General features: G+C 34.5%; 1 protein-coding gene across 4 annotated transcripts in view; it reads left to right on the plus strand.

Annotated features, from left to right (window-relative positions):
• TNPO1 (transportin 1) overlaps positions 1–20,065 on the plus strand; it is a 90,631-nt gene that overhangs the window by 46,191 nt on the left and 24,375 nt on the right. For all 4 annotated transcript variants that reach the window (XM_036020392.1, XM_036020393.1, XM_028508411.2 and 1 more), the window contains exons 5-11: positions 1,979–2,085; positions 4,015–4,148; positions 7,628–7,709; positions 11,006–11,128; positions 12,664–12,782; positions 18,785–18,845; positions 19,244–19,412. In XM_036020392.1, coding sequence (XP_035876285.1) covers positions 1,979–2,085; positions 4,015–4,148; positions 7,628–7,709; positions 11,006–11,128; positions 12,664–12,782; positions 18,785–18,845; positions 19,244–19,412 — 795 coding nt within the window. The remainder of the gene's footprint in view (positions 1–1,978; positions 2,086–4,014; positions 4,149–7,627; positions 7,710–11,005; positions 11,129–12,663; positions 12,783–18,784; positions 18,846–19,243; positions 19,413–20,065) is intronic.

The raw sequence follows: 20,065 nt of genomic DNA on the forward strand, positions 1-20,065 counted from the left end.
TTTCACTCCCATCTTTTTTGTACACAGAAAATCATAATTGTTTACTTTTTGCAACTTTGTTAGGCGTTAGAGGACTTTTTAGGAGTGGATGAGATTATATGGAGCCAGATGAATTTGAATTAGTCTGTCAACATTCTATAATGCTTTCCCAGCAGAAGTAATGGATATCAGCGGTCTGTTAGTACCAGGGTGTTATTTGTGTTTATTTCATTTTATCCTTGCTCCTATTAAGACAGAGGTCCCCAGCCTTTTTGGCACCACAGACCAGATTTATGGAAGACAGTGAGGGGCAGGGGTGGGGGCAGCCAGGAGGCGGAGCTCAAGCAAACTTTGCTTATTGCCCCGTTCCTAACAGGCCACAGACCAGTGGACCACTATTGGTTGGTTTGGGGACGCCTGTTTTAAATCATGCTTGGTTTCCTTTAGGAAGATTCAGGGCTTTCTCTTTCCCTTAATTCTTTTATATTTTAACTTTGGGAAAGAATATTGACCAGAGGAACAGATCTGTTATTAGTCTTGCTGCTTTTTTATCTTACTAGAAGTCTATTTTATCATAAGGGTGCTATCTTAAAAATGCTATCCATACCATAACCATTACCATATAATTTATTTTTTTAGCGAAGAGTAAATATTGGCCAACAACTTGACATTTTTTAACTCTTTACCATTGGGAACAACCTTCTCAAGACTAATGGTGGAAAATTCAAAGAGAATTTATACTCACAAACAGTGGAATTTGCTACTTAATAATAATCATAAAGCATTTACTATATACCAAGCATTTCGTGTGCATATGTCACTGAATTCTCAAAATAACTAAGAAAGCACTTTTTAAAAATTGTACAGATTAGTATTTTGAAGCTTAGAGTACATATAATATGCCTATCAGATTGTATACTCTTAATGATACTAAAAGATCTATGATTCCCAAGTATCTTACTTTATATTACTAATCCTAAATTTACTAAGGCAGAGAAAAATATTAACAGAAATTTTTTGTTATTACTCCACTTGTATTAACACAAAATTTTGTTTTACATATTTGTGTAACTATTACAAGTAAGCTACACTACACAGTTGAAATAATCCAGAGTGACATAATCAGTCAGCATGTGCCACTTGATTCTCCAAGATCACCTTGCCAGTCATTTGTTCTTGATCCAGCAAGTGGGAAACTTGGTAGGAGTATGTCTACATACACTAGAAGGATTGTTGCAAACAGTATGTAGGATTGTTCTCCATTAATGGTTTATCTACTTTCCCTCCCTGTGCCTAGGTGCTCCCATGGCTGTGATCCTAAGTTAAGGCAGGGAGCTGTTCTTAGCTTCTTGATGTATTTTTATTTGAACTTCACAGGCTCATGCTCATCACCCAGCGATAAGTGATACTAATATTTTCATGTATTTTCTTTCTAATCTTTGTATGTAATTTCTACAAAATAGTGGTTTTAATTAGTGGAACTATGCTTGGTATGTTCTTGAAAAAGGGCAAGTTGGGCCCTGGCTGGCGTAGCTCAGTGGGTTGAGCACGGGCTGCGAACCAAAGTGTCGCAGGTTTGATTCCCAGTCAGGGCACATGCCTGGGTTGCGGGCCACGGCCCCCAGCAACTGCACATTGTTTCTCTCTCTCCCTCTCTTTCTCCCTCCCTTCCCTCTCTAAAAATAAATAAATAAAATCTTTAAAAAAGAAAAAGGGCAAGTTGTAGTCTTCTGTACAGATGATTGTTAAAAATAAAAAAAGGTGATGAAGTATTAAAAAACAAGATTAAATACAGACCTGACTTATGCTGTGGTTCTTCCACTAACATGCTGAGGTGACATGGGGGTCCTTGATGAATGTTAGTGGTTTGGACGTCTCAGGTTGATTTGGGACATTTAGGTAAGAGTGTATGGTTTTGCACATGTTTGTGTGCACTTGTTCACGTGGCAGTATCTAACATAATGCATTCAGATTTCCTCAAGGTGTGTTTTCTTTCCAGGTATTTTGATTACAACCATAGCCTCCAAAGGAGAATTGCAGAATTGGCCTGACCTCTTACCAAAACTTTGTAGCTTACTGGATTCTGAAGATTACAACACTTGTGAGGTAAACATATTTGCTTTGTTATATAATTTTTCTTGCCATATTTGTATTAATAACCTTTGAAAGTTTTTCTTTGAAAATATTTCAAAACTTAAAAGCCTAAAGTTATCTTTTTGTTTTAAATTAGTGATAATTTGTCTTACAGTTTTCAGAAGGCTTAAGTTTTAAAACCTCTCTACTATATTTTCTATAAGGAAATATCTTCTGTTTTTGTATTTGAAAACTTTTCTTGGCTGTGGTAATATGTAATAAACAGAGTTGTTGTCAAAGCTTAATCAGTTAATATGGTATTTTTTGAAAGTAGACTTAAAACTTACCAAATTCCACCCTGGCTGGTGTAGCTCAGTGGATTAAGTGCGGGCTGTGAACCAAAGCATCACAGGTTCGATTCCCAGTCAGGGCACATACCTGGGTTGCAGGCCATGGCCCCTAGCAACCACATATTGATGTTTCTCTCTCTCCCTCCCTCCCTTACCTTTCTAAAAATAAGTAAATAAAATCTTTTTTTAAAAATAAATAACTTACCAAATTCCCAGACCATGAGTATTTGTTCAGCTTCTCTAAATTATTTTTGTGCCTCTTACTGTATGACATGTCTAGTTTAGTATTAATCCTGCATTAATTGTAATCTCATTGTTTGCCACTGATCAAATCAGTACCAATCTTTCTGTTTGGGGAAGTGAAGGAGTCTGTATTTCTTCTACAATTTCTCACTGTTGATGAGTACTTTTAAGAATTTCTTTCATCATCTGGGCTTCCAGTTTGGGTAGAAATCTGTTTTAAATTGAAACCATTTTAGGTATTTTGCATAAGTCAGTGACCGCTCTTCCTCTCAAAAAAGAGAAAGGCTTGGCAGCAGGGCAGGCCCAGGAGTAACCTAACATGAGGAAATCGGGTGGTCTGACATGGCAGCGTATGGCCCAGGTCTGACTTTGGGAAGGGGGAGACTAGGGAGAAGGACAGGAAAGGAATGTTTAGAAAAGACTCTAAGAAAAAACAAACAAACAAAAACTTGCATTCTCATATGTGTGTGTGTTTTTCTATAATGCCTTAGAAATACACTGATAAGATTACAGAAAAACTAAAATAGTATTTAGCTATCAGGAAACAGTTTATTAAAATTTAAATAGTGCTTTGGTTAATGATGATAACATAAAAGGGTATCAAAATTTTAAGCAAGCACTTTCTAAAAATAAAAAAAAAATTAAACTGCTGTAGTCATGAAATTGTGGAGGAACTGCTATGTAAGTCATTTAAAGAGACAGTATTTGTAAGTTAACTGTACTATGAAGACTAAGTTCCAAGCTGCTGCTCGTGAAATTAAAAGCAGTAAAGTATGTAAGTGGTCGAACTAACTAATAGGTTATATGTAGTGTACGAGAGCTCTAAATTAGCCCATTGGTGTACAAATGGCCATAGAGAAATGGTGGCTAATTTGAAGTGCCTGCCATTTTAACAGAATTTTGTTCACCGTTACCCAGTGAATAGTTTACATACAAGTAATATTTTAACAGATTAAGACCTGTTTATCTACTTCAAAAAGAGAAGTGGTACAGTGGTTGAATTTATATGTAAGTATAGTTTTATAAACGGATACTATTGAAAAGAGAAAAATTAATGTTGACTTAAATATGGCAAGAACATTTGAGGAGTTAGGTTTTGAATTAGGTATTACAGTGCCCACCAACCAAAACATGTTTTCATTCTAAGTTATTTAGTGCTAAAATTAAAATGTATCACTGTATTTAAACTGAGATTTTAGATAACCAATGACTTAATAATTTGTCTTAAAATTGATTAAATTTATAGATTTTATGAGGAAGCATTTTATGTGGGCTGAGAACATGAATTCAAACAAATTAGTCAGTGTTCTTCAGTCTGCTTTTAAAATGGCTTTATGTTTAATTTGAATAATTTACATGTCGTTTACAGGGAGCGTTTGGTGCCCTTCAGAAGATATGTGAAGATTCTGCTGAGATTTTAGATAGCGATGTTTTAGATCGTCCTCTCAACATCATGATTCCAAAATTCTTACAGTTCTTCAAGCACAGTAGTCCAAAAATAAGGTATCTATCTGTATAGCCAATACTAAATTAATTTATAAACTCGGATATAAACCTGACTACTTTCTTATTTTTGTTTTTCCTGATATTTTTGTGCCTAGCAAAATACATTATATATTCCACAAAGGTGAATTTCGATAATTGAAATTTGGTCCTTTGAAAACAAAGCCCAGGAAATGTTGACCTTTTCTGATGAAATTGTCATTTAATATGATAGTTATTTAACTTCTACATGTTTTAAGTACCTTTGTAATGGTTAACAGTCATGCTTTTAAGGTCCTTTATGAAAGGCTAAAACTCAGTGGGGTTTTGGGGAGGTTGTTTCTTTGTTTTTGTTTTTTTTGTTTGTTTTGTTTGTTTAATTTATGAATCTTGCCAAGTGCACATACCTCCATTTGCCACCTATATACTAAAAGTTTTCCAGAATGACATCTAAATTATTAAGTAATTTTAGTTTAAGGAGCTTACATCTATTTATTTAAAAAAAAAATTTAATCCTGAAGGAAGGATTTTTTAGTATACTCTGAAATCACACAGCGGGGCTGGTTGGCTATTCCTGAAGTTAAACTGGTCTGTTTCGGTTTTTTTCCCTTTAGATCCCTAGTTCCTTGAACACTGCCTAGCATACAGTTTTTGAAATTTCATTATTTTTGCAATATTAAATTAGCCTTTGATTATTTTGTTATCGTCAGTTTTATCATGCTATAATTATCATGATGTCTTTTATATTGTTGAAGTGTTTGAGGCTTTGTAACTTCACCAAAAGTTTTCCAGCCTGCTGTACTTTTTTCCCCTCCAGTTATGTATATTTTTTAACTTAAACCTTGCTTATTATTTCTGTGGAAAAGTCATCATTCTTTCTTCTGATTGTCATTTGATGTTTGCTTTTTTACAGTTGTCAGTGCTTCATGCTTTTATGTAGAGTAATTAAATATATTACTATGTAGAGTAGAAATTATGTGGTTTCTACAGGCTTCAGGGATATCGGACTGAATGAATGTTAGTGTATAGGCTATACCTGTTAAGTTTAGTTGCCCATTGGGGCTTACTCAAGATTCCAGGCTGTATTCCAGAGGATTTTGGTTGCAACAGTGTGACCAGAGGGTAAATCCAGAATCTTTCTTGCATAAATTCTTTATTTAGTTTTTACTCTTGCACCTTGATTTAATTTTACTTTTCTCTTAAGTGGTACTTAATCCAGTATTAAATTCACAATGGAAACGTAAGAGATGCTTATTTGTGGTAGTGTTATGCAAGTAAACATTTTCAAAATAAAACTTTACTCTTCTGGCATAAGTAACTAGATAGAGGATTTCGTGTCCTAGGGAACACGAAAGGGGTAGTCCTTCCCCCCTTTTAACATTTCAACTAAGGTGTGAAAGAAAGTGATGATCTGCATATTTCTAAAAAAGTTACTTTTTGTGAGCAATTCTCGGCAATTAAAAGAAAAAAAATCCCAGATGATTGGAACACTGTTAGTGGATATAAAAATTTCTTTTGTAACTATAATACATATGTTTAAAATTTAACAGGGTTGAGTTCAGCAATACAGAAATGTTTCTATTCATGAATGTTCATTTTTGGCCATTTGAGATTCTGTTGAACATGCTCTTAAAGAATTTTAATGTATATTTGGGTGAATGACTGTTAAGTATTTTAGCTTTGTACTAAACATGTCTTTCATCTTTTTGTAGTTTTATTCTATATATTTTTTAACACCTTGTTAGTACAGTTTAGCATTTACTATGAGTGGTTTTCCCTTTCGCTGTAACTGTTGAACTTCGAGAAGATTAGAACAAGGCAAACACATACAGTTTTATCCATCACTTGACTAAGCAATTTAAAAATCAGAGCCATTTCATTTTTTAATCATACTTAGAGGTACACAAATTGTTATATTTCTTAGCTTATGATACATTCTCATCATTTCCCACTTCCATTCAGTCTTTAGTTATTTATTAGTTATTTTTAATAATCATTTAAATCCACCACCCATAATAAAAACAAAGATCTTGAAAACAACCTATATCTAATCCCAACTTTACCCTTTTCTTGGAATTTTAAAACATAAATTTATTGATCTTTGTTTTTAACTTTATAAAAGGTATTGTACTGAATTTAAGCTTTGACTTCTTATTCATTATGTTGTTAAGATTCATCCATATTGTGTCACTCTAAGTCATTTGTTTGGACTATATATTATTCCTTTGCATGATAGTTACACAGTTTATTCATATCTCTCCCATCACCACTTTGACCCCACTCCTCCAAACCCCCCCCCCCCCCCCCAGTGGCCTTTAGGTGGCTTCCGGGTTTTTGCTGTTGTGGGTACTGCTCCTGAAAACATTTTATGCTTGTCTCCTCTTGTCTATTTGCAAGATTTTCTCTTAAGACAAAATCTTGAGAAGAAATTTCTAAGATACAAGGCATGTCAATGAATAACTCAAAATAACACCAAACTTTTTCAGAATGATTGCATCTATTTATTATACTCTTTATTAGTAAAGCGAGGGATTTCCTGGGTACATATATTCAGCCTTTAGTACTGTCACACATTTTAATTTTTGCCAGTCAAATAGATAAAAAGTGGTATTTCATTCTGGTCTTGATGGTTTACTGCTCTGTCATTAATCACATTGAACATCTTGTCATGTTTGTTAGCTGTACATGGTGACTTTCTCTTCTGTTTTCCATCCTTTTTTTCATTGAGTTACTGGAAGAAGCACCCAGGATAGATCATTGATAAATGATATAGTTTCATGATAAATACTGTGGAAAATGAGAATAAGGGGTTAGAGATTCAGAAGATTTTTGTATAGAAGGTTTTCTGTAAAGAGTAACATTCATGCAGACCCTGAACAAAGTAAAGTAGTCTTTGCAAGATCAAGGTGAAGATCAGGGAACAGCAAGTAGAAAGGCACTGGAGTTAGAAGCAGGCCATTTAGAATGACAAAAGAAAAACAATTTTATAGCATAGTAGGAAATGAAGTTAAGGAGTAGCCATGTTATAGAGTAATGTCTAAGCCAGTAGTCAGCAAACTGACCCATGGAGCCAAAATGCAATCATGGTTGTGACCTGAGAGTTGAGAATGATTTTTAGGTAGTGTCATTAAGAATTGCTGTGGAATTGAATGGGGTATGTCAGAACACACAGACTGTAGACTACTCTCTCTTTTTAGCTTCAAAAGGAATGCATACACTTTATTTTTAAGTCTGTAAGAAAATAAAAGTTCCCATTATGCCCCTGTCCAGCCTCCATCTTCTATTAAAAATGTGCACATGTCCTTTTCAGACACCTTTCAGTTTCAAAGAAGCAATAATAGATTGCTCTGCAACGTGCGTTTTCCACTTAATATATTACTCATATTCTTTCTGTGTTATTACATAGAGAAATCTGACTCATTCTTTTTGGGGTGAGGGGGTATATGGCTGTACATAAGCCATGATATTTTTATAGAGGAATGTTTAAATTTTGTTTCCAGATCCCATGCTGTTGCATGTGTCAATCAGTTTATCATCAGCAGGACCCAAGCTCTGATGTTGCACATTGACTCTTTCATTGAGGTAAGATTTATCGCCCTTCCCCTTTGTTTTTGAGAGGGTTAGAAAATGTTCATTGTATGTAGGTTTAGAACAACTTATTTCTCCACTTGTGTCATAATAAACATTGGTTATGGTGTGTTTAATATCTTCAGTATAAAAATTTCTCCTTCAATATACTGTTCAATTGCATGTGGACGGTAAATCTCCCATTATTTGCAATATTTGAAACATTGGTGAAGTTGAATAAACTTAGTAAAGAATCTGAAGGCACAGACTAAAAGGAATATAGTGAGTCTTCATTTTACGTTGTCAGTATGTTCTATGACTTTTAATGAAACAAAATATAATGAAACCAGTTCCACCATAGGCTAATTGATACACACGAGTCAAATTCCTATTACATCTAATCAATGTGATAATGAAATGACGTTATTTGAGGATCACCTGTACTTCTGGTTTTCTTTTGGTTTCCATTTAGGAAGTTAAAGGTGTTGGGAAAAAAATTGGCTCTTAAATTTTAAGCAAGCATTTCTAACACTTGATGATGAAAGCAGAAAGATAAGAGCATAATTTTTTTGGTCATAATTATTTTTTTAAGCAATAGAATTCCTTTTCAGAACTTTCTCTGCTTGCAAACAGCAATTGTGGAAGAGTCGCTGAAGTTCCTTAACCTATTTAACGTTTATTTTCATCCAATAAAATTAATGAAATAGCCTATTTCTTTTCAGCTGTTCTTACAAATTTGTTGTTGTTGTTGTTGTTTTATTTTGGAGAGACAGGAAGGGAGGGAAAAAGGGGGAGGCATCGATCAGTTTCCTCTCACAGCCTCCCAACCCAAGAATTGGCCCATACCCCAGCCTTGTGCCTCAAGTGGGAATCAACCCACAACCCCTCAGTTTGTTTACAGGCCAGTGTGCAACCAACTGAGCTATGCCAGCCAGGGCTCAGCTGTTCTTTTTAAAAATCCTTCGGAGGCCATATTTCTGTTGGAAAATTATAAGAGGAGGTGAAAATTAATGTGTTTTGGGGTTTTTTCCCCCTCATTTGCTGAGTACCTACTATAAATCAGGCAGTGTGGTTGGTGCTAGGGTTATATAAATAAATTTTATGCCTCAAGGTGTTTTCAGTATAGTTTGATATAGAGGGTAGTGGGCAATATTAGAGGTCCATAGTAAGACTGCCTGGATTCAAATCTCAGCTGGGTTAGTAGCTGTTAACCTTGGGCACATTAATGAAGTGATGTTATCTGTTTCATCATCTGTGAAATGAGGCTAATCATAGACATACCTTGTTGGATCATTATACATTTGCTATAAATAAGTTGGAACAGCGCCTGCTACAAAGTAAGCACTCTACATGTTAACTACTGCTATAACTACTTTTAGAAGTTGTAATTATAATAGTATTTCCTCTTAGTATTATTCAACACCTTAAGGGAACTGTGATGGACATACCAGCATCTTATACAGAAATGTAATATAGAATAAAAGAAATTAAATTCTCTGTAAAAGTAAAAATTGTATAAGACCATTTGCGGAGCAAGAACAAGAATGTGTCCTAGCATTTTAAAATATTTTCTGTTAGTGTTATATGCCATGTTAACATTTCTCTGCTACTGGCTAACTGTATAAGAGTTTTCCATCCTATAAGAACAATAACCTCCAGAAGAGATGCCTGATACATAGTAGGCCCTCAATAACTATTTGCTGCATAAATAAATGAGTGAATTGTTTTCATCAGTTATCAGTGTTTTCCTCAGGAGCTGATGTCATGTGCTGGGTTTGACATTATTGGTGAAAGTGTGTTAGTTTCTAATATACAACTATAACCTACCTTGGTAAAGCTGGGTATTCCTATTAAGACAACATCAAATTTAATGAAAGTATATCTAACATACAAAGCAGCGTGTGATGGGTAAACAGTATTTTTCGCTAACCTTGTAAAATATGTCGATTAAAAAAGGAAATAGAGTTTCAAAAGCATTGGGGACTTGGGGAAATCACAGATTTTAAAATTCTGGAAACAGAGCTCTGGCCAGGTAGCTCAGTTGCTTTGCAGGGCCTGTTAGGAACTGAGCCGCACAGTAGAAGGGTGGGCTTCAATTCAATGTGCTTGAATCATCCCACATCCATTTCCCCCCCCCCCCGCCGTCCCTACCTGGTTCATGGGAAAATTGTCTTCCACAGAACCAGTCCCTGGTGCCAAAAAGGTTGGTGACCACTGGGTCAGAGCATCATCCAATATGCCCAAGTTGCAGGTTTGATCCTTTGTCAGGCCACATATAAGAATCCACCAATGAATGTGTACATAAATGGAACAACAAAAACCAATGTTTCTCTAAAATCAATAAAATGCCAGAAACAGTACTTCACATAGTGTCATATTTGATGTTTGAACTTCTCCATTTTCTTGCCACTTTCTTGTTACAAGATTTTAGGTTCATCTATTTAGAGACATTTTTGTGATTTCCTGGGAAAAAACAATGAGGCACATTTGATTTTTATTTTTTTATGATGTTTTTACTGCTTTTAATTTATGCGTGTTTTCGTACTTAAAGTAGAATTTCAGGAGTGAGATGGGGAGATTTATTGTTCTTCTCACATCCCTACTTGTAAGCTCTATACGAGACAACCTGTTGTGCTAGTAGGGGCTTGTTGGTAAAGTGAATGTGGGCTTATTCATGATTCCGTGAAAATCAGATTCACATGCTCCCCACTGGCTAGCAAGGTACTTCAGACAATTTCTTTAAGCCTTGTAGAGAAACTTGTTAAAAACAGTATGAGATTGATTGCTCATATATTTTTCAGGAGTTGACCTGGTGTACCTTGGCAGTTTAGGGTTAAGTTTTAGAAACTCGGTATATATAATTACCCAATTATTGATGCTTTTATAGAACTTCCACCTGTTACCTCCTTAAGAATCAGAGTTGGTAGGACTAAATCTCTTGATAGGCAGTAATTTTGAAGGATAAATCAGATTTTATTTTAATGATTACCTATATTTCTGGATCAGCGGGATGAGTATCCCTATGTCCTAATGACGTGGTTTTATTCTCACTAGAAATGACCTCAAAACACAACCAGTCATACTCTATCAGAAACAGTGGTTTTTAGATCATTTACCAAAATCATGATTGGCAATAATCATTCTGTCTTATTTTATAGCCTAATATTGTAGGCCAATTCATTCTTTATTTGTACTTCATCTTCATAGCATTTTTAAATGTTAGCAACTTGCAGATTACTGATCAGTATTTATAAACTTTTCTAATATATTAGAATACTTAACTAGAAAAAAAAATGTTCCTTGTGCAATAGAATCTCTTTGCGTTAGCTGGGGATGAAGAACCAGAGGTACGGAAAAACGTGTGCCGGGCACTTGTGATGTTGCTTGAAGTTCGGATGGATCGCCTGCTTCCTCACATGCATAATATAGTTGAGGTAACTTAAAGGCTCACTCATTATCGTCTTTCCCTCAAAAATCTTGGGCACACAATGCATAGTGTGAAACCATTGTTTTCTAGTATTATTTAACTCATTTGTGGGGACTAAAAAATGGTTATGATTATCTTAAAAGGATAAATTCTCTTTATGGTTACTTTTCTTTCGTGAGATTTAAGATATTTTAAGATGGACTGCTTTTATTAAGATGTTTTAAAGAGAAAAAATTATTTAAAGTAGTAGGTAGCTTTTAACCAGGATAACTAGGAAATACTTAAATTTTTTGTGTTTACTAGGTATGAGTTAGGATAAATAATCAATAAACTATGGTAGAATAACAAGGTGTAACTATTACTAGAACAAAATACAAGTGGGTTAAATAGTGTGTATGTAGTTCCTCTCTTCACTCCCAGAGGTCCATATGGTATGGAGAGGGAATATCTCCTTTTCTAAAACATTACAAAAGATAATTGTAAAGATAAGGATATGTAGCAACGTAATATGGGGATAAATGACAGTTTCTCTGAGGAGCCTATTCTCTCCATGAAGTATTTAGAAGAAGCATGTGGAATTGGTTGAAAGTTTAACTGTAGAGTTTGTAATTACCCAAAAAGTTAAAGACATTTTATCATTTGCTAAGGCCATGTCACAGCTGGGGAGCCCAATTCATAATGCTGCAGTTCTTCAGCAGCCTTCAGCGCAGTAGTGGGATGTGGTGTGGAACGTAATAGGGGTTGGCGTGCCACACCTGTTGTGTTGCCACATTTTGCCATGTGAGGTGTTTATCAGTGGGGCAGAAGATGTATATGAATTTATCACTTAACTCCAACTCAAAGTCCCAGGTACTGTGGGAAATCATTTGTGAGTTTATGTTTGGTTTTTGCACATAAGGGTTTTTTAAAGAGGGTAGACAGCGTGCCTTTGGACAGATTTGGGTCAGATGTTCTTCCAAATAAGAGTGAATTTGGCTTGCTGTGATCAGAGAACATGATAAACCTATTTTGTTGGAAACTACAAATTATTACACTGAGAAACCTCATTACTTCTTTCTAAACTAAAAAAATAACTTTTGTAATTGTATTTATATATGTATCTCCTTAAACATGTGAAGTATGTACTTGCAAGAGACAGCTTGAGTAGTTAGGTTATAAAAAGATTTCATTTTAAGAACAGTTTAATGGAGTGTTATTTGATTTTGCTGATTTTACAAAGACTTAAAGTTTGATTATTAATACTCACATTTTTAAAAATCTCAGTGGTTTCATAGAACAAAATAGATACACACAGAAGCACCTAAACAATGAATGCATTGCACACTTCATTAGGCAGTGTTCTAAAGTGGCAGTTCTTAAATTCGGCTGCATTTTAGAATTAACTAGGAAGCTTTTGGGGTTGTTGTTTATATTAATTTTCAACCGAGGGTTTAAATTAAGTGCAAGGCCATAGCAAAGGACTATTAACCTGCTGAAATATTGTGAAGTTTATTTTAATTGTATGATTTTAATTGACTAACATTAAGGCTCCTTTGTTTACAGTACATGCTGCAGAGGACCCAAGATCAAGATGAAAATGTTGCTCTAGAAGCCTGTGAATTTTGGCTCACTTTGGCAGAGCAACCAATATGCAAAGATGTGCTTGTAAGGCACCTTCCTAAGTAAGTGTTGCATCTTATGCATGCTTCCTTGTTCTTAAATTTAACAGCCATTCCTCATTTTTATATTTTTAGGTTACTTTCTTCTATCATCAGGGAATTAAAGTTCTAAAGAAGTCCAGCTTAATTTTATTGTTGGTATAAGTAAAGAGGTTTCCAAGAAATAACTACATTTTCTTAAAATTACATGAGCATGGTTTATTCTAAGTCATGCTTGCTTTTGGATAACTTCTGTCACAGTTACCTTTTTTTATAATCCTTGTAATTGGATCATGGACTCTGGTGGGGGGTTTTCCCACAAAGAAAATGATTGCCCACTGGTTGTGATGCTATGAAATTGGTTAACCTATTGTTAAGGCTATTTTTAACCTGGCGAATGCTGTTTGACCATTAAAAAAATTTTTTTCCGTTTTATTGACATAATTGTCATAAATATTATATTAGTTTTAAATTTACAATGTAATGATTTAACATGCATTAAGATCAGTTACTTGAAAGTAATGCTTGTTAACTTTTGAAAAGTGATACGGGCTCGTGGAAGCAAATTAAAATGCAGAAAATTTTAAATCGCTTGGAATTTCATCTCTTTGAGTAATCACTGTTAGTATTTTTGGTGTGTTGTTACTATACACCAAATTCTGTATATTTAGTGTTTCAGGAAGAATTAAATTTAATAGTATGTACAACACTTAATGTAGCATCTAGCTATAGTTAGTGCTTAAAATTCTGATTGTACCGTTTTGTGGTTTGCTCTTTTCAGTTACTTGAATGTTGTGTAGTTCCCTCTTTAAACTCTGAGTACTGGTGCATCATAGGGTGTGTACTGTGTGTATATGATCGACTGTTCTTCTGCTGTTGAATATTTAAATTGTCTGTCCCCTTTTTTAAAGCAAATAATCCTGGAGTAAACATCTTTCTTTGCCCACAAGTGGTTGCTTCTTTCAGGTAGAATTCCTAGAAATGATTTTTTACCAGAGTAACAAGGGCTGAGCATTTGAGGAATCTTCGTAACTCTCCCCGTTTGTTCCCTACTGAGTAACTCGGGCTTACATCCTGCCAGTGGTGGTCCGTCCAGTTGCAACTTCTACCAGCCATTGGTTATAACTTCCTTAATCTTAGCCATCTGAATGGGCAAAGGTCATAACTACTTATTGCAATATGTTATAGTATTGGAGTTTGGGTTTTTTAGATGTTTACAATACTTAGATGTTCTTATTTTCATATGGTTAGTTAACTTTTTTTCTTTTTCAATAAATTCTTTCCCCACCAAGAAAGCAGCAGTTCCACCTGTTTTATTCTAGTCTGTCTGGAATGTATTTGGATTTTGTTTTCTTTAGAAAATTTATATATTACTCTCTCTTTTTTCCCTAACTTATACTACTTTTATGATATGCTTTTTCTTAATGTAGGATTATCTAACTCTAAGAATCATATAAACCAATATTACTTTTTATAAAAATTAAAGAGCTATTAATATAACTTTAGGGGATATTCATAATATACAGTTACAGCAAGGTGCTCTGTCATTATACTAATAAAACCTAAACATTTTTAAAGCAAACAGGGCTCTAAACAATCAGCACTTCACTCAGCCAATCATAACTGGGTTTGACTTAACATGGCTGCTTTAATTTTTTATTAAAATAATGCATTGTGAGGGTGGAGAACATCCATGTAAATGTGGTGCTAAGATAAAGATCATGATAAAAGAACTTGTGTTGCCTATCTCCATTAACCAGACTCTTTAAGTATGAGCAAAATATTTTTGGTTCACAATCAGAATCATACATGTAATGGTACATTTTGTATTGATATGAGCTCACATGGAAAGCACTAATGTAACAAGGGATGGTTGGCATAAAATTCTTTTATTTGTGTCTGGACTATATAGTCTGTTCTGTTTCCTTTTAATCAATACTATACTCTCAGTTATTGCACATTTAATAATATATTTTGTTCTCTGGTAAAGCAGATCTTCATTTCTTTCCTGACTTTTCCCACATTTGTTCTTGTACATTAATATCTCTTGAAACGAAAACATTTAACACATTGCCCAATGCATATTTAAGTAAACATTCATACTATCATTGCTTTTCTGCGATACCGTATTAAAAATATTTTTTGTTTTTAAGGGCTACTTGAAGCTTCAGGAGAGAAAGCATCTTAACAATAGACCTGTTCAAAAATCATGGGTTGCCTTGCATGATTAGAGTCGGCAGACATGTCATATTTCACATGGTCACATTGAACTCCTGTGTCTCACTCTCCAACCTCATTTTCTTTGCTTGCTCAGCTCTAACAGTCCTTTATTTTCTGCACATCTTTTTATTCTTTTATGTAGCACAAAGATCATCATCTACAAATTAATTAATTGTACTAACCGAAAACCCCAACTATGCTGAATCTCACCTGCTCTGAATTAATTTAACCCTTTGTTAAACACTGCTGGAAAAATTACTCTGCCGGGAAGATTGGTGTCTATAGAAATCCGTGATCTTCAGACCATTCATACTATCTGTCAATTTTTCTTACTCTAGGTCAACTTTTATTTTCCATTCACCAGGGCAACTGCTTTCAAACCTTTATCACTCTCTGTAGTTCTCTTCATTCATTTTGAGAATTCTGCTTTATTGGGAAAACAGATGACCCAAAACTTACAGATGTATTTTAATGAGTTGTCCTCTTCCTAACCAGTCTTCTTATTTATATGGTCTTGGCTTGCTTTTTTTTTTTTAATCTTCCAAGACCTCATTCCATCAGATAGATATATTCTCTCTTAACTTTCTCTTCTCTGTTGCCTTGTTGCTTCTTTCTCCATAACTTTTTAACTTGCCACAGTTCCTCTTCCATCTTAAAAAGATTTAAAGAATAGATGCTGTCTTCACTTCTTTACCTTACCTTGTGTTATGTTGACTCCTTAGTATTTTTACAGTCTGCCATCTGTTCTCTCCAGTTTTCTGAATTGTTGACAGAGATCATAAATGATTTTACTATTGGTGATCCAAATAAACCCAGCTCTGCAAAATGTCTATGGCTTACAAAATATAGTTGTGTATTGTAAATTCTATCTAGGTATGTTGTACCTTTTTTATGTTAAGTTACTATTAATGTCTCTATTTTAAATTTAGAAGGACTTTGAACATACATGAAAGTTTGGCTAGTGCACATTTTATAACTATCCAGGACATTTTAAGTCCCACTGCTTCTGTCTCCCTATTAGTATTCCTTTAGTTGTAAAGGAATTCCTTTAGTTGTAAAGGAATACTAATGCATTCCATTAGTTGTAATGAGGACTTACAACATTATCTCATTGGTCGTAGAGTTCTACTCAAAATCATTTTCATACATATTTGAAGTAAGGCCTCAACAAAAACCAGACATTATAGAGTGAGAGTTGCTTACATGTGATACAGGGAAAGAAAATTGTAGTCAGACCAAACTGATTTTGAATTCTCACTCTTCTGTTTACTTAAAACTTAGGACCTTGTGGAAATAATGTAACTCTGAACCTTGGTTTACTTGTATGTAAAATGGAGATCATAATACTTTACTCGCTAGTTATAAGGAGGGTGCTTACTATAAGCCCACAGCGGGCAGTCATGAGTATGAGGTTCTTTGCCTATTCGTACTTTTCCCAAGCCACTCAGAACAATTAAGGTGGAAATTGGATGCAGAGGACTGTGGACATTGTTAAATAGTTCCAAAGTGTTCTCATTCCTTTTATCCTCAGTGGGCTCTTTTGTGTGTATGTAATGGGCCAATGAGAAAACAGATCATCAAAGCTTAAGAAAACCTGTGAAAGCTTAAAACTGGCATAGCTACAAGAGGAACTGATGTTACTGTTTTGACCTTCACTTACGTGTTTTGATTTTTTAAATTAGATATCATAAATATTCTAGTGTACCTGGAAATCCGTGTTTATAGACATCATGGTTCTGTTTTAGTGACTACCTAATTACTTAAGATTGGATATGATACCCTGATTATTTTCTTAGTGAGAATTTAAATTTCATTTTTATCATAAGGCTATAACTTTGTCAATAAAACTTTTCCTTTTTGCATTATTTATTTTGGCTAAATTCCTTTAGACCTAATTCTTTATATTTTAAATACTCTCATCTCTTCTATTAAGAGGAATACAGATATAAATGAATTTTCCCAATTGAAAATGGCCCTTCGGCTGCCATTAAATAAATTTTCTCAACCTAAGTGGAAAAAAGTTGATAGTTGTCATTATAAGCAAACATATAAAGTAGTATATAGCATCATCTACATCGCTCCTTACAACACACACTTTCAAAGAACCAGAGATAGATGCTTTATAGAAGTTTAGTGGTTTTTGAAGAGGTACATGGGTGTGGGTTTGTGGTTTGAGTTTTTTGGTTTTACATTCTAGAAGGTGTGCCACCACCACTCTGTTTCTGTTGCAGAGATCACATCTGTGACTATCAGGGCAAGCTAAACTTTGCACAGTAATGGTGCACATTTCTTCGTGCAGTCTTGTGTTTCCCATACAGGGTGGGGCAAATGTAGGGTTACAGTTCGGAGTATGTGAAACAACTTATATTCTTGTGTTATTATTTATTAATTATTGTATTATTTTCCATATGAACTACTGTAAACCTTTTTTTTGCCTCACCCAGTATATTCAGTTTTCTGACATGCATTAGAATACATAACACTTGAATTCTAGTGATTTCATATTTGATTTTACAATGTGAAAAAAAATTTGAGGAAGGACATGACCTGGGAAAGAGAAGGGATAGAACCCTTACCACAATGAAAATAGATACATTCATACCCAACTTTATAAGAATATAATCCATTTAAGTTTCCAGAAATAGACTTCTCAAAACTTCCCATTCACTTTTGGGAAACATCCCTCTGTGGCATTAGGTGAGAGGGAAAATCAGTTTGTTTCAGTGGAAACAATTCAGCACAACGGGAAAGTTTGACTTCGGTCCATTTGTCATTAGCTCAAGGATAGTCTCATTGCAACCCAGTACTTAAATTTAAAACTATATTTATTTGTTACATTATTCTAAAACTGGCATAGATGTTCTCTTTTCATTTCCTGAACTTTCAGCTTGAGAGTCCACCGTTGGTTTGCTCTCTCAGCCCTCAGCATCTTTGTGATTTTCCCTGGCAGTCTCAGCAGCAGCATCTTGGCTAGGCTCCCTCTCCTGGCTCATAATGTCAGGGGCACCTGATCCAAATCTTCTTCTAGAAGCTCAGTTTGTACTTCCATTGGCATAGTGTTTTTATCATTATTACTTGGAAAACAAAATATAACCACCTCCTCCTCCCACCCCCACAAAAAAAGAAGGAATACAAATACTAAATGCAGGCTTATTGTAACAATGTCAAGCCATTTAGAAATAAAAGATGAATTTTGTCCCTTTTTTGCCTACTCACTTTCCTTTCCAAAGATGCCGGTTTCTTATATCCTGCCTAAAGAGTGTATAAGTAAAGTCTGTGTTTATAAATAATTACATGGGAAATCTCACTATTTTAACACAAATGAAAATGTGCTGTGTATGCTTTATACCTGGGGTTTTTTTTGTTTGTTTGTTTGTTGTTAACTTTACTGTAATTTAGTTTAACCAAGCCTCAAATGGTGAACATTTAGACTTTTTTTTAATGTTTTTGTTACTGTATCAAGGAACATTGGTCTTTAAAAAATGAGAATGATTATTGGTATATTTGGGATAAATTCTTAGAAAAAGAAATTGATATATTTTTTATTATCTTTGTTTCCAAGCACTATTAATCTTACCTCCACTAAGAGTCTTATCTGGTGGAGCTCATGCTTGAATTGTGAAAAGACTACAATATATATTAGGAACACTCGTCATTTGAGAAGGGCATACAGCACAAATGTGCTCTAAGGCAATATTAGTGGTGGTTCTCTCATTGGTGTTACTGGTATATAAATGTTTGTTAAGACTTCTTAATTTTATTGGTCTTTAGATCTTTGTTTCATGAATTTTTTTTATTTAAAATAGGTTGATTCCTGTGTTAGTGAATGGCATGAAGTACTCAGATATAGACATCATCCTACTTAAGGTAAGGAAGCTATTTTCTTGTGAATAGAGAATATTATATTTATTGACTTAGAAAATTTTGAATTCAACCAACAGAATATTTATTTAGAATAGACCCTGTATAAATGGGCTCCTGTTATATGTAATATGCTACACAGTTCAAAGATACAAGCATTAAAATAGCTGAAATAGGATCTGAATGGGATTCAGCTACTCCAGGTTGTGCTAGCCTAATGGAAGGCAATATAATGTGTTTTAAAGTACCTGATAGTTAACAGGTCTTATGTAATCTAGTCTCTCCTTCACAAAGAAAAGATATACTGTGCCCGGCCCCATCTGGATATTCTGATTCTTTCACTCATGTACATACTAGCCTGTAATGAGTATTGCCAAAATTTTCCCTTTAAAAATAAAATACAGGGTGATGTTGAAGAAGATGAAACGATTCCTGATAGTGAACAGGATATAAGGCCACGTTTTCATCGATCAAGGACAGTGGCTCAGCAGCATGATGAAGATGGCATTGAAGAAGAAGATGACGACGACGATGAAATTGATGATGATGATACAATTTCTGACTGGAATCTAAGTAAGTTGGAGAGGGACATGACAGTTGCCTGCTTTGAGAACCACTTTATTGGGAAATAATTTATATATATTATAAAATTCACCCATTAAACAGTACAGTTTAGTGGCTTTTAATGTATTCATAGATGTGCAACCATCTCCACAGTAAATTCTGGAACATTTCATCACCCTAGAAAAGAACCCCATTCTCATTATCAGTTACTCCCTTTTTCTCCCAGTCCCCCAGCCCTAAGCAATTACTAGTCTATGTTCTGTATTTGGTTTTGCCTATTCTGGACATTTCCTATAAATGGAATCATACAGTATAAAGTCCTTTGTGGCTGGCTTCTTTCACTTAGCCTGTTTCAATATACATCCATGTTGTGGCATGTATCAATACTTTATTCCTTTTTATTGCAGAAAAATAATCCATTGTATGGATTTAGCACATCTTTATTTATTTATCAGTTGATGGACAGTTTGTTATTTTGTTGTTTCCCCCTTTTGGCTATTGTGAGTAATGATTCTGTGAACATTTCTATAAAATGTATGTGTGGACATACATTTTCAGTCTCTTAGGTATATGCCCAGGAGTGGGATTACTGGGTCAGGCTAACACTCTGTTTAACCTTTTGAGAAACTACCAGGCTGTTTTCCAAAGTGGCTGCACCACTT

This window comes from Phyllostomus discolor, chromosome 3, assembly GCF_004126475.2.
Source record: "Phyllostomus discolor isolate MPI-MPIP mPhyDis1 chromosome 3, mPhyDis1.pri.v3, whole genome shotgun sequence".
NCBI lineage: Eukaryota > Metazoa > Chordata > Mammalia > Chiroptera > Phyllostomidae > Phyllostomus > Phyllostomus discolor.